Raw genomic sequence first — 14,332 nt, 5'->3', positions numbered from 1 at the left:
TGAATAATAATAATAATAATAATAATAATAAATATGTATATATATATAATATAGCAATTCATATTAGTTCTTAACAATGAAATACAAATGAATTACCTAAGCATCCAGTTAAAACACAGACTGTAGAGGTAGGCATTTGGCCTATAAGTAAGGTACCCATACCCCACACTGAAGTACCTGGGTTTACTACCTGGCTCTAGCTCCTGAGTCCAGGTCCAGATTCCTGCTATTACACACACCGGGAGGCAGCAGTGATGACTCAAATAATTGGGTCACTACAAGCACTTCCAATTCAGCTCCCTGCTAATGTGCTTGAGAGAGCAGCAGATGGTCCTGGTCCTTGGGCCTCTGAACCCAAATGGGAGACGGGGAAAAAGCACCAGGCTCCTAGCTTCAGACAGGTCCAGTCGCAGCCACTGTGGCCATGTATGGAGCAAATCAGTAGACAGAAGTGTATTTGTTTCTCCCTCTCTCTTCCCCCTATTCTAAATTTCTCTTTTCCAACAAATAAATAAATCTTTAAACAAAAATAAACCATTATGACCTTAAATATGAAAAGGGGGGCTGGGCTGGCGCAACAGCTTAATGGCTAAATCCTAGCCTTGCATGCGCCAGGATCCCATATCAGCATTGGTTTATGTCCCAGCTACTCCACTTCCCATGAACTCCTTGCTTCTGGCCTGGGAAAGCAAGAGAGGATGGCCCAAAGCCTGGAGACCCTGCACCCACTGGGAGGACCCAGAAGAAGGCTCGTGGTTTCAGATCGGATAAGTTTAGCCCTGGCCGTTGTGACCATTTGGGGAGTGAACCAGCAGATGAAAGATCTTTTTCTCAGTCTCTCCTTCAGCCTGTATATCTTGTTTTCCAAGAAAAATTAATAATCTTTAAAAAAAAAAGGGGGGGGCTGATACAGTTTTTCTAAAATTTCGATCAGTTTTCAAGAAAAACACTCCTAAATAGGGTAATACACCATGAATACTTGACATTTTATGACATTTTATGAATACTTGGCATTTTAAGACATGTTAAAAAATTTTTTCATATCACAGGATAAGCTCAAGCTTTAGTGTGCTACTACAATCATGAATAGCAATATACAAATGTTATTATGATATTTGCTAATCTACTTATACCTGCACTCTGTTGCTTTAGGAGGCAAAATATAAGGAAAAAGCAATTCGGTGAGCTTCCTTAAATACTGTAGTTCATCTCTTCGACTTCTCAAAGCCATATGAAGTTCTGGACCATACTCTTCCAAAGCAGCTTGTTGTAAAAACTCTGTATTTTTTACTGTAAGTACAGATTAAAATTAAATATTTAAACCATTTGAGCAACATTAAATAACTTCAGTCATTTGTACAAGCAAACAGAAGATCCTATTTTAAGTCCCTGCTCTTTCTCAATTTAGGAAAACATTTCAGAGATAGGATATAGAGAAATAAATTCCTCTTTGCAAGGAGTTTATTTTACAGTAAACTGATAAACAAACCTTTTTTCTTTTGGCAAACAAGAAATTAAACTCATCAGCTATATAAAATAACAGCAAATGATAATTTCTCAAAGTGAAAAAAATCCATAGAAAACATCTAGCACACACAACTCAAGTTATCAAATGTTACATTTTGGGCTCTGCTTAAAACAACAAAAAAATTCTCTACTCAAAATTCTTAAACACACCTGCATTCATATCCATATCCAACTAACTTCACAGCAGTTACAGAAACTGGCTTCCCTGGTTAAGTTCTGCATCTTTTACAAAAAGCATAGGACAAAAGACATAGCTGTACAACAAAGAAATCCACCCAGATAGACTTCTTCAAAAATGTCAAGCAATACAAAGCTGAATTAACAGAACATGTTTTTTGAAAGGGCCAATAACCAAACTAAGATATTAAAGCTCAAAAATAATAGCATTCGGACCCAGCACAGTTGCCTACTGGCTTAAGCCCTCGCCCTGCATGTGCCGGGATCCCATATGGGCTCCAGTTCATATCCCAGCTGCTCCACTTTACATCCAGCTCCCCACTTGTGGCCTAGAAAAGCAGGCAAGGACAGCCAAAGCCTTGGGACCCTGCACCCATGTGGGAGACCTGGAAGAAGCTCCTGGCTTTGGATTGGCTAGCTCTGGCCATTGCAACCACTTGGAGAGCAAACCAGAGAATGGAAGATCTTTCTTTCTGTCTCTCCTCTCTGTAAATCTGACTTTCCAATAAAAATAAATAAATCTTAATAATAATAATAATAGCATTCATACTCTTTAAAACCTCAAAAAACTAAGTGGAAATACAAATCATACTTTCCCCTTTCTACCGTCTGTAAATTTTAAAATCAAGAGTCTGTGTAGGGAACCTTAACCTAAATTTAACAGTTCTGAGTATTTATGTATTTGTTTTTAAAGATATAATCTATTTGAAAGGCAGAATTACAGAGAGTAAAGGACAGAATGATCTTGCCTCTTCCGGTTGATTCCCCAAATGGCCACAACAGTCAGTGCTAGACCAAGCCAAAGCCAGGAGTCAGGAATTTCATCCAGGTCTATTGTGTGAATACAGGGTCCCAAGTAGTTGGGCCAACTTAGGCTGCTTTCCCAGGAACACAAGAAGGGAGCTGGGACAGAAGTGGAGCAGCCAGGACTTGAATCAGCACCAAAATGGAATTCCAATATGGCAAATGGCAGCTATACCCACCATGACACAACAGCAGTCCTAGTAATAGTGTGAGAGCTAAGAAAGTACCTGAAGGCATACCTGCAATGCTAGAGCAATAACGACAAAGAAGGACAGTAGTTAGATGAAATGTATTCAAACTCCTCTGTCAACCTTCTTTTTGCTCCAAGAATGTGAAGTATGGGTGTTCTACAGATATCATGAGCATGAGATTTATTATGGACTGAGGAGCTGGTATTGTGGTACAGCAGGTAAAGGTTCCACCTACAATGCCAGCATCTCATATGGGCACTGACTGAGTTGGGGCTGCTCCACTTCCTGTTAATGAACGTAGAAAAGCAATAAGAGATTGTCCCGGTACTTGGGCCACTGCCATCCATGTGGGACACCAGGAAGAAAATACTGCTCCTGACTTTGGAAGTTAGGCTCATTTCCAGGGACTTGTAAACATCTGGGTAGTGAGCCAGAGAATGGAAGATTTCTGTCTCTCCCTGTCTTTCTGTAACTCTGCCTTTCAAATAAACAAATCTTTAAAAATAAGAATATAAGAACACCGCAGGTCATCCTTGGCCATCAGTGTCAGCAGGAACCAGTCAAAGCTCTGCTTCCTTCCCCTCAGCAGATGCAGGAAAGACCCTCTCCCACAATAAAAACTGGAGACAGTTAAAGTGGAATCCCACCCCTCCAGCATAAGCCAGGCCTCACGAATATAACTCACTGCTATGTCACATTTGTTATGGTATGAAAGTTTGTAAACGTTCCAAACCAAAAGAAATCAAGAAGAAATACAATGTCTTTCCTGCCTCACTGCAGACCAAAGTTCGTCATTTCAGAAGGCAGGAAATCTTGTTTGGAGATGCGGGTGTGACTATAACTTGATCATTTCAAGCAGTTTGTGGGAATGCTTCCTGAAAAAGATAGCTACTAGTTTTTATGTTGCCAGCTTTGTAACAAGGAATTCAGAGAACGTGTTTTGTTTCATTTTGTTTGTGCGGGCAGGGACGCAGAGGGAAAGCAACACCAGGATGATCGCTTCTACAAAACAAAATGATCCACACAAGCTCCAAGGATGCAATCAAAAAGAAATTATAAGAGATAAAATATGGATGTAAATAAATAGGCCAGAAGGCCTCAACTGGGCTTGTAGCACAGACAAGCTGGGCAGATACTTAATTGTAGCTCTTGAAGGATACTCTGTGTAGATCATAATTGAGTCAACCAAATTGAAACCTTCCATGTAGAATGTTATATTCTTGCTATATATCTATAGAAAATATATTTAGGCCAGAGTTTTGCTGAGAGAGCTGTCTTACAGTTTTTTATAGTAACTTTAGATCTGCAAAATTAATTAAAATTAAAAAAAAGACTAAGCCGGTCTTTACAGTAAACTAAGTAAGTATAGCTCTGCAAAATTTTTTAAATTTTATTTTTATCATACAGTTCCATAGGTTCTGGGATTTTTAATGGATCTAATCCAGCATTTTATGATTGGCCTTATAATGAGCATGATTTGTACATGAATACTGACAAAACAGCATCCTCTCTCCTTAAGACTAATAAATTTCAGCCAAACTGACTGATGTGTCTACAAATAGAACATCACTCTAAGACAAAGTAAGTTGCAGATTTTGTTAAAATCATTAATTCAAGTCAAAATAAAAGCATGACTCTATCATATTCAGGGTGTTTGGGGCCTTAAAATTAATGCTGCATTTAAACTATTGCTCCCACATAAAAACTCTCACACAAACATTGACAGCAGATTAATAATTGTCAAAAGGGTCCTGAATTGTGATGCAGCTGTTTAAGTTTCGCCCTGTCACACCGGCATCTGATTTGGGCACTGGTTTGAGTTCCGGCTGTCCACTTTCAATCTAGCTCCTTGCTAATACACCTAGGAGAGGAGCTGAAGTGTTTGATTCCCTGCACCAAGTGGGAAACCTAGAAGCTCTACTGTGGTCCAGTCCCAGCCATTACAGCCATATGGGAAGAGAACCAGCAAATGGAAGATTCTCTCTCTTTCTCTCTCTTCTCATTTTCCTCCTCTTCTCTCTATAACTTTAGAATAAATTTTTTTAAATAAACATTTTTTAAAACCTCAGAAGCAATCAAAACACTCTTAATAGGTCAACAGATAAATGAAGTGTGGTAATTTATACAATGGTGTATGTAAAATTATGTACATAAAAAAACGTGACAAAGCCATGCAAAGGCACAGAGGAGCCTTAAATGTATGCTTGCAAGTAAAAGACGCCAGTCTGAAAGCATATTGTATGATGTCAACTACATAACATTCTGGAAAACTCAAAACTCTAGAAATACTTCTATTTTCTTCTGACAGTAAAGTAACCTTTACAAATTGGCTGTTGTAAAAAATAATCCTATCCAATATGTTTTTGCTAATGACCAGATAACAATTCTGGAAGTTCATTTTCTAATTTAATAATTCCCCAGGTCAGTAGGCTAAACTGACATTGTGTATATGGTTGGTTACTAGTTCAATTTCAAGTCCCAGCTGCCCCACTTCCAATCCAGCTCCCTGCTAATGTGCCTTGGAAAGTAGTGGAAGATGGGTCTAAATACATGGGTCCCTGCCGCTAAAGTGGGAGGCCTGGATAGAAGATTCCAGCTGTTGGCTTCATCCTGGCCCAGCCCTGGCTGTTGTTTCCCTTTTTGAGAGTCAATCAGCACATGAAAGATCTCTCTCTGCCTCCCTGTAACTCTTCCTTCTAAATACATACATTAATCTTCTACAATTATCTTTTTTAAAGCTATAGAAGCTAAATTCATTCTTATTTGCAATAATATTTTAAGATGAACACACAAAAAGATGAATACAGAATAATTTTAAATATTAACTTTGAAGTGCTTCTCACACCTAAAAAAATTATTCACAAGGAAAGATAATTAGTTATTCCACTTTACCTATAGCAGAGTGCCTTTTGCTTAGCATGATTTCCCAAAATGTGCCTTAATTATATCAACTGAAATTATGAAGGAGAGAAAATGGCTCCACCCTCCAATGAATCTGGGATATGCTATTACAGCTGAAGCCATTTCTTCAGTGCAAGGCTACTCAAAGCTTTCAGTGTGAGAGTACTTACTGGAAATTATCAAAAGGAAAATACAATAGTAATGATCAAGAAGAATAGCCATTAAACCTTTTCTACATGAACACCAATGTAAAGTATTACTCCATAGAACATAGTGCAAAACGCACTGACAAAGAATGATAAATGCAAACATAAAGAAAATCCAAGTTTGATACAGAATGAAGTACAGAGCACAGAAGTCATTCCATTAAAAAGCAAACAAAGTTTCAAATAAATATTTGATTTGTCTAATGACAAAACATTTACTGAAATCACACATGTGTGCTGTGTGCAAGCCATGACAGTAAAAAGGCCAGAACACAGATGAAAAATACCAAATAGATTATCCTGACTAAACCATGAATAAAAGTGAAAGAGTAGATCAAAATATTTGACTAGATAGAAAAGAGTTTAACTACACAGTTTAGATATAATAACAGTCACTAATTTTTCTTTAAGTTAGGAGGAAACAAGAAAAGTCCAATTATACATCAATATTATGTCAGTACAGGAAGTATGACAGAATAGGTCAAAACTGCTAACATCTTCACAGATAGATGGAGCACAGAATATTGGGGATACTTCAGAGGAATCAATTGTCATTTAGGGAAAGAAGAAAATCATCCGTAACCCATCTAAAATGTAACGAACAGTATTTTCCTTTTCATAGATTGAGTTTTCACATTTAACATGAAAGGCTTCTGCATTAAAAAGAACACCCTCACAGAATCTGCAATATCAGCACTCACATGCAGACACTGCAGCTATTAAAAAAATGTAATTACTGAAACTGTAATAGAAAACCGCATTACCTTTCTGTCTGGCTTTAGCTATCACATCTATATGTTTCATTGCTGCTTTTAAGAGTTTCTTAGTAATAACAGTTGGAATATCCACCTGGAAAATTCAACATTAAAAGAAACATTTAAAATAATCATCATTAATTTAACAACCGTGGGAACATGCTTAAGATATGGGACTATTTTAAAAACTAGAGGCATTAGGAAGATTTTTGCAGGTTTTTTTTTTATCGTATTTATTATAAAAATATGGTTATTAATGGAATAGTATACATGGATTCATATTAGCAAATTGCTAAAATTCTCTCAGGAAGAAATATTAGTATTTGATATGACAGATGCATTAACTAGCTTGATTTAATTATTTAACACCACATTAACAAATCATAACATCACTGTATCCCTAATATGTAAATCATAAATTTGTAGCTAAAATTAAAAATGTTTAAATTAGAGAATTACAATCTACCAAACATAATTTAAAATGTTTTACATTATTGGGTTATACTGTTATTGCAGGCATTTTTTCAACAGTACACTGAAAATTTATTTCAATATGTAAATATTTTTAAAATTTTTAAAAATATTTAAAAGTATTTTAAAAATATTTTTAAAAATTTTTCCTGCAAAATATTTTTTTAGCTAGCTTGTTCTTTGCGTTAAATGTATTCAGGGTAAAACTCACCACTAATTTGTCCTGACCTTAAAGCTATAAATTTGTGTTTACTAAAAATTTAATTGAAAACAAACTTTTCATTCACTTTACAAGATTGATTCTGGTTTCAAGATAAATGGAAGTATCTTATTTTAAAATAATACTGTGGGGCCCAGCGCAACACCCTGATTGCTAAATCCTTGTCTTGCATCCACTGGGACTCCACATGGATGCCAGTTCATATCCCAGCTGCTCCACTTCCCTTCCAGCTCTGTGTTTATGGCCTGGTAAAGCCAAAAGGACAGCCCAAAGCCTTGGGACCCTGAACCCATGTGGGAGACCAGGAAGAAGCTCCTGGCTTCAGATCGACTCAGCTCCGGCCAGTTGTGGCCACTTGGGGAATGAACCAGCATGAAAGATCTTTCTCTCTGTATCTCTTTTTTTCTGAATATCTGCCTTCCCAATAAAAAATAATGAAATCTTTTAGAAAAATAAGAAAGTTATTAAATTTCCATAAAATTGATATAACAATCATTTGCCTCCAAGGAGGAGAAAGAATATGTAGCATTATAATACAGTGAATGCAACAAAATAGTTCAAATCTATGGCTGACAAAAATTTGTATTCAGAATATATAAACAAGTTTTACAACTCATAATAGATAATCAAGTTAAAATATTTGCAAAGGACTTGAATCAATTTTTCTCCAAAGACCAATAAGCACTGGAAAAGACACTCACTATTACTGACATGAGGAAATAAAAACCATAGCCAGCATGAAATATCATTTCACGTTCATTATTACTGGCAATGATGTGAAACATGAGAACCCTCATTCACTGTGGGCTGAGAGGTAAATGCCTCCGCTCTGCCTCATGGTGGCAGTGTAACACAATAATCTTCCATTTGTAGTGCTAACATCCCACACAGGTGCCAGGTATAGTTCTGGCTGTTGTATTTCTGATCAAGATCCCTGCTAATGCCTGGGAAAGCAGCAGAGGACAGTCCAAGACCTTGGCTTCTTGCATCCATGTAGGAGACCCAGATAATCCTAACTCCAAGATTCAGACTGCCCAGTTTCAAACATTGCAATCATTTGGGAAATGAACTTAAAATAATAGGTCTGACATGAGCTGGGCTCCATCTTAAGAGAGGTAACCCCCAATTCATAAGATTGTAACTCAGCCAAAAAAAATTGCATCCTACTTGACAAGAATGTTCAAACACCTGGCCAGACTATTCAGGCATGCTGAGAAGAAAAACGAGTTTCAGCTGGTACCGCAATGAAAGCTTACAGAATTAGTGATTAGTAAATTTTCAATAATAAAATGCAGTTCTGCGGGCCTGGCATGGTGGCCTAGCAACGAAAGTCCTCGCCTTGAAAGCACCGGGATCCCATATGGGCGCAGGTTCTAATCCTGGCGATCTTGCGTTCCATCCAGCTCCCTGCTTATGGCCTGGGAAAGCAGTCGAGGACGGCCCAAAGCCTTGGGAACCTGCACCCATGTGGGAGACCTGGAAGAGGCTCCTGGCTCCTGGCTTCGGATCAGCACAGTACCGGCCGTAACGGTCACTTGGGGAGTGAATCATCGGATGGAGGATCTTCCTCTCTGTCTGTCCTGCTCTCTGTATATCTGACTTTACAATAAAAATAAATCTTCAAAAAAAAAAGTAGTTCTACATTAGCTCAGGCCCCCTGAACCCCTAGTGGTTTGTGGCTTTTGCTTTATAAATCCTGCTGTTCTTTAGTTCAAGGTTGAGAGACCCTTGAAGGGCCTTCTCCACCATCAGAAATAAAAGACAATTTTTATCAGTGCACGCCACTCCTCTCTATTAGCTTGCTTGAGTACAATAATCCAGGAAATAGATTCTCTCTCTCTCTCTGTCGCTAACTCTTTCTCTAACTACTCTTTCATGTAAAATAAATAAATCTTTTTTTAAAAGAAAGAAAAAGAAGTGTAAATGATATAGCCACTGGTATTGCAATTCCTCCAATTGTAGAGTTGTCATTTGATCTAGTAATTACACTCCTACGTGATACAACATACATAGGATAAATGAAAACATATATCCCCTGAAAAAAACACTATACAAAAATTGGGAGTGTCTGGGTCCTGGCTCCTGTTTCTCTCCAGCTTTCTGCTAACATACATCCTAGGAAACAGGAGGTAGCTGGCTGCTCAGACTCCAGTCCCTGTCACAAACTGGAAGACCAAAGGTCCCAGCTCCCAACTCTGAGATTAACCAATCCTGGAAATAATCCCAGCCACAAACAAAGAGCTGCATGGGAAGAGGAGCTGCGGGGACACAAACCAACAGTGCCCATGTAGGATCCCAGTGCTTGCAAGGTGACGATGTTAGCCACTGAGCCATTGTGCTGGGCCCAAAACAAACATCAAATTTCCACAAAAGATAATATCCAAGCATTAAAAAGAAAGCAAAATTGATTAATGAATCAAAATGAATATAAATAAACCAGTTTTTTAAATTAATAGCTCATTAACTTTTAAAAAGTGATTTTTTAAAAATAATTTTTAAATAACTTTTTTTAATTGGCAAGTCAGATATACAGACAGAGAGGAAGAATTTCCATCTGCTGATTCATTCTCCAAGTGGCCACAATGGCCACAGCTGCGCCAATCTAAAGCCAGGAGCCTCTTCTGGGTCTCCCACGTGGATACAGGGTCCCAAGACTTTGGGCCATCCATCGACTGCTTTCCCAGGCATCAAGCAGGGAACTGGATGGGAAGCAAGGCTGCCAGGATATGAACCGGAGCCCATAAGGAATCCCAGGCATGCAAGGTGAGGACTTTAGCCACAAGGCTACCGCACCATGCCCCAAAAAAATTAATTGAAAAAATTTTTTCAAGTTTTAAAAATTAATGATTCACTAGCCCATCCGAAGCCAGGAGCCAGATGCTTCCTTGAGGTCTCCCAAACAGGTAGAGGGTGCCAAAGCTTTGGACCATCCTTGACCAGTCCCCTAGATACTGGCAGGGAGCCAGACGGAAAGGAAATAGAGCAGCTGGGACACAAACTGGTGCCATACGGGATCGCGGCACATGCAAGGTGAGGAATTCACCCACCAGCTACCTTGCTGGGCCTGATTTATTAACATTTTAACCAAAACCAAAAAAAGTGAAAAAAAAAGTGCACATGATATCAAATAAAGTAAAACTGATATTTAGAATAGCATTTTTCATAATGATAAAGTCTCAAATTACCAAATTTCTCATTATAGACATGTACCTTGTGAATCCTCCGTACTAAGACAGACGCAAAAAACCGCAAAACCACTCTCAGCTCATCAACAAAGGACTCATCATCTGTCAAATCCCTTTAGAAGAGGAAAGTAAACATTCAGAAGTTCAGAAACACAATTTCTTGTTCCAGAAACCAAGCAAAGAACTGCATCTTTTTTCTCATTTACTATCAAAAGCTTATTTTTTTTTTACTAACAATCCATTTTAAAATGTATAAAAAAGAAAACATTTTCCACAATGCTAGTATCATTACCAGTAACTAAACTGTTTTATAATTTCTTGCAGGCATACACATTCATATTTTTACTTCTAAATATCATGAAATAATTTCAAATGAAGAAAATACTGAATAACTTCAGAGAAGAAAAAGATTTATAAATTAAAATTCATTTAAAATAGTTATATAGGGCCCAGCACAGTAGCCTAGCAACTAAAGTCCTCGCCTTCATGTCCAGGATCCCATATGGGCTCTGGTTCTAGTCCCAGGCACCCTGCTTCCCATCCGGCTCCCTGCTTGTGGCCTGGGGGTAGGGGGGAGTGGGGCAGTAGGGGACAGCTCAAAGCCTTGGGACCCTGCACCAACATGGGAGACCCGGAGCGGAGACCCAGAGGAGGCTCCTAGTTCCTGGCTTCAGATCGGCTCAGCTCTGGCTGTTGCAGCTGCTTGGGGAGTGAATCAGCGGACAGAGGATCTTTCTCTCTTTCTCTCCTTCCTGAATATCTGACTTTCTGATAAAAATAAATAAATGCTTAAAATATATATATTTATATAATAATGACATAAACTAATTCTCAAAGTAAAAAAAACCTACGTTTATTTGAAGAAGAAAATTAACTGAAAGTCGCTTTCCACAGAAATTTAGTTCATTATCATGTGAGGATCTACTTGTCATTTTGCTATTTCTCATTCCTGAGGTCTTGAACTCCCTGGAAGAATTATGACACCTTAACCAAAGGAAGGAAAGTTCTATGTAATACTTGATATCCTGAACTCAGGGATGGGCGCCATGGTGTTAAGTCAAGCCTCTGCCTGCAGTGCTGGAATACCAAATGGATGCGGATTCAAATCTTGGCTGCTCTGCTTAAAATCCAGATGCCTGTTAATGTGCCGGGGAAAGTAGCAGATGATGGCCTAAGTCCTTGGATCCCTGCACTCACCTGGGAGACCCAGAAAAAACTCCTAGCTCCTGGCTTTGGACCAGCCCAGTTCTGGCGACTGTGACCATTTGGAGAGTGAACCAACAGATGGAAGATGTCTCTCTCTTTCTCTCTCTCCTTCTCTTTTTATAAATCAGCATTTCAAATAAAAATACATATTTTTTTACAAAATAAATGTTTAAAAGAAAAAGAACAAGATCACAATAGTTTTCAGGAAAATATGACATAAAACTGGATATTAAATTTATCTTACACTGTAGATGAACTCTAACTAGTAGCATTTTTTTAATTATTTATTTTTATTGGAAAGGCAGATATACAGAGAGAAGGAGAGACAGAGAAAGATCCTCCATCCGCTGATTCACTTTGAAAGCGGCCAAACAGCCGGAGTTGAGCTGATTCGAAGTCAGGAGAAAGGAGCTTCTTCCAGGCCTCTCATGTGGGTTCAGGGTCCCAAGAACTTGGGCCATTCTCTACTGCTTTCCCAGGCCACAAGCAAGAAAGGAACTGGATGAGAAGCGGAGCAGCCAGGACACAAACCAGCACTCATATGAGATCCTAGTACATGCAAGGTGAGGATTTACACTGAACCATCATGCCATATCCAACTAGTAGCATTTTTAAACTAGAAAATTCAAAATAAACAAATCAATATAAAATTAGAGCAGATATCATTAACATGATACCTAAGTGCATATAGTATAAGTGTCCAATTATGAAAATAAATCAGATGCTTCTTTAAGAAAGCCCATATTTATTAAGTAGCATAAGTTAGATCTCTCTTTAATTCTCAGTTTCATTTTCAAACCTGTTGTTTTCCATGTCTTGTAAGGCATGAGGTCCTTGTACATACATAGTGTAATATATGCCAAAACTAAAGTATTCTGGAGAATTTTTAATGTCAAGGGACACTACTAAAATTCTCAATTTAAGAAAACATCTTATATGGACTCCCCACCGCAAGAAAAAATTACTTTAAATGTGAAAGGTGTACAAAGCCATTAAATCACTATACTTGGGTGGGTTAAGAAAGCATATGAGTTACTCTTCTTGCAAGAATCAACTCGGATTTTTTTTTTTACCTCCTTACCATTATTGAATTGTTTATTTACTGACTGCCTACATCAGTTGATTTTTAACATGGTTCTTCTGTGGCTGATGACATCTTCTAAATAACAGTTGACAATCTCTGAAGACATTTTCTGAGGTCATAACTAGGGAGCCAGCAGAGGACGCTACTAGTATCTAGTGGGAAAAGTCTATGAGTGCCACAAGCTCTCCTGTAACGCAGAGTCCTGGAAAGATTCTGCCTAAGATGTCAACAGGGTCAAAGCTGAGGAATTCTATCTACACTGAAAACATGTCATTGATATGATAAGATTAGATATAAATATATTACAATTCTTATACTCAGTATATTCAAGAAAAAAGATTAAGTACCTGTACCATGGATAAACAAAGTTTTCCAACACCAATTCAAAAACCTACATAAAAAATGGTTTTTAAAAAACATAAAGTTAATTCTGGGGAAAAAAAATACTACTTAGGAACATGTATTATTAGCAATAAACAACTTTATTGGCCCAAATAATGACAGTAATATCACATTTTCATAACAAAATGCTCATTTCAACCACACATAGCTGTAGCTCAAGAAGAATACATGAAAAAACATTTCGAAAATCATAAAAGTCCATACAAAGCAAAAATTGCCACTAGAAAGTCACATATATTTGCAAATATTCCAATCATCAATAAAAATCTTTAATAAATTGTTCCTGACTCTGACGCTTTACTAAATCCATAAAGCTCTATAGAAAGACAGAGCATATTTAGTCCTTTGTATTCCTTTCTCTGTAAGTCCATATTCTCAGGATAAAATGGAGAAAAAAGTAGCTAAGGGATCAAAACTTAGTGCTAAGTAACAGTGAGACATAAGGATATAATGGCTAGAACTGAACTAAGTTTTGGGGTGCTGGTAATTTTTACTTATTAATCTGGATTATGCATGTAAGTTCAATCATGAAAATTTTAGTATATAAATTTCATGTGAATCATAAAATCAGTATATAAATTACACATGGAAAAGTAATGAAACAAATTCTGGATGTTGGACCTGCTCATTCCGAGATCTATGTGTAACAGTATGGCGTAATTTTCAATGCAGTATTCCCCAGTAATTTAAAAAAGCATGCAGGAGGGAATGAAATTATATATCCAATCTATAAGCTTCCCACTTTAGATCATATACCTTCCCTGGGAAGAGTAACCAATACTGAAAGTATTCAAGATCAAGTATTGAGGTTAGTTGGTGCCATAACTTAAGTGCTGGCACTCCCTGTGGGTGCCAGTTTGTATCCTGACTATTCCACTTCCCTTCCAGCTCCCTGCTTGTGACATGGGAAATTAAGAGAGAAAGGCCTAAAGCCTTGGGAATCTGCAGCCCTGTGAGAGACCTAGAAGAGGGTTGAGGCTCCTGGCTTCGAATCAGCTCAGCTCCAGCCACTGTGGCCATTTGGGGAGTGAACCAGCAGGGGCAGATCTTTCCCTTTCTATCACTTGTCTTTGTAAATCTGCCTTTTCCATAAATATAAATAAATCTTTAAACAAAAGTATTGAAGCAATAGTAATTTTCCAGCTTTTACTACAAAACTAAACATTACTTCTATTATCTGGAAAAGGTATATATATATATATA

General features: G+C 37.7%; 1 protein-coding gene across 8 annotated transcripts in view; it reads right to left on the bottom strand.

Annotated features, from left to right (window-relative positions):
- Positions 1 to 14,332, bottom strand: part of SNX14 (sorting nexin 14) — a 78,619-nt gene that overhangs the window by 47,437 nt on the left and 16,850 nt on the right. For 4 of the 8 annotated variants that reach the window (XM_058661040.1, XM_004580415.3, XM_058661042.1 and 1 more), the window contains exons 5-8: positions 13,075 to 13,118; positions 10,463 to 10,550; positions 6,571 to 6,655; positions 1,134 to 1,290 (exon numbers count right to left, since the gene is read on the bottom strand). In XM_058661040.1, coding sequence (XP_058517023.1) covers positions 1,134 to 1,290; positions 6,571 to 6,655; positions 10,463 to 10,550; positions 13,075 to 13,118 — 374 coding nt within the window. The remainder of the gene's footprint in view (positions 1 to 1,133; positions 1,291 to 6,570; positions 6,656 to 10,462; positions 10,551 to 13,074; positions 13,119 to 14,332) is intronic. The other 4 variants (XM_058661044.1, XM_058661045.1, XM_004580417.2 and 1 more) reach the window with 2 other exon arrangements.

Source organism: Ochotona princeps, chromosome 1 (genome assembly GCF_030435755.1).
Source record: "Ochotona princeps isolate mOchPri1 chromosome 1, mOchPri1.hap1, whole genome shotgun sequence".
NCBI classification, from domain to species: Eukaryota; Metazoa; Chordata; class Mammalia; order Lagomorpha; family Ochotonidae; genus Ochotona; species Ochotona princeps.
Note: the sequence above shows the minus strand (reverse complement) of the source record. Positions and strands in the feature narration are given on the sequence as shown.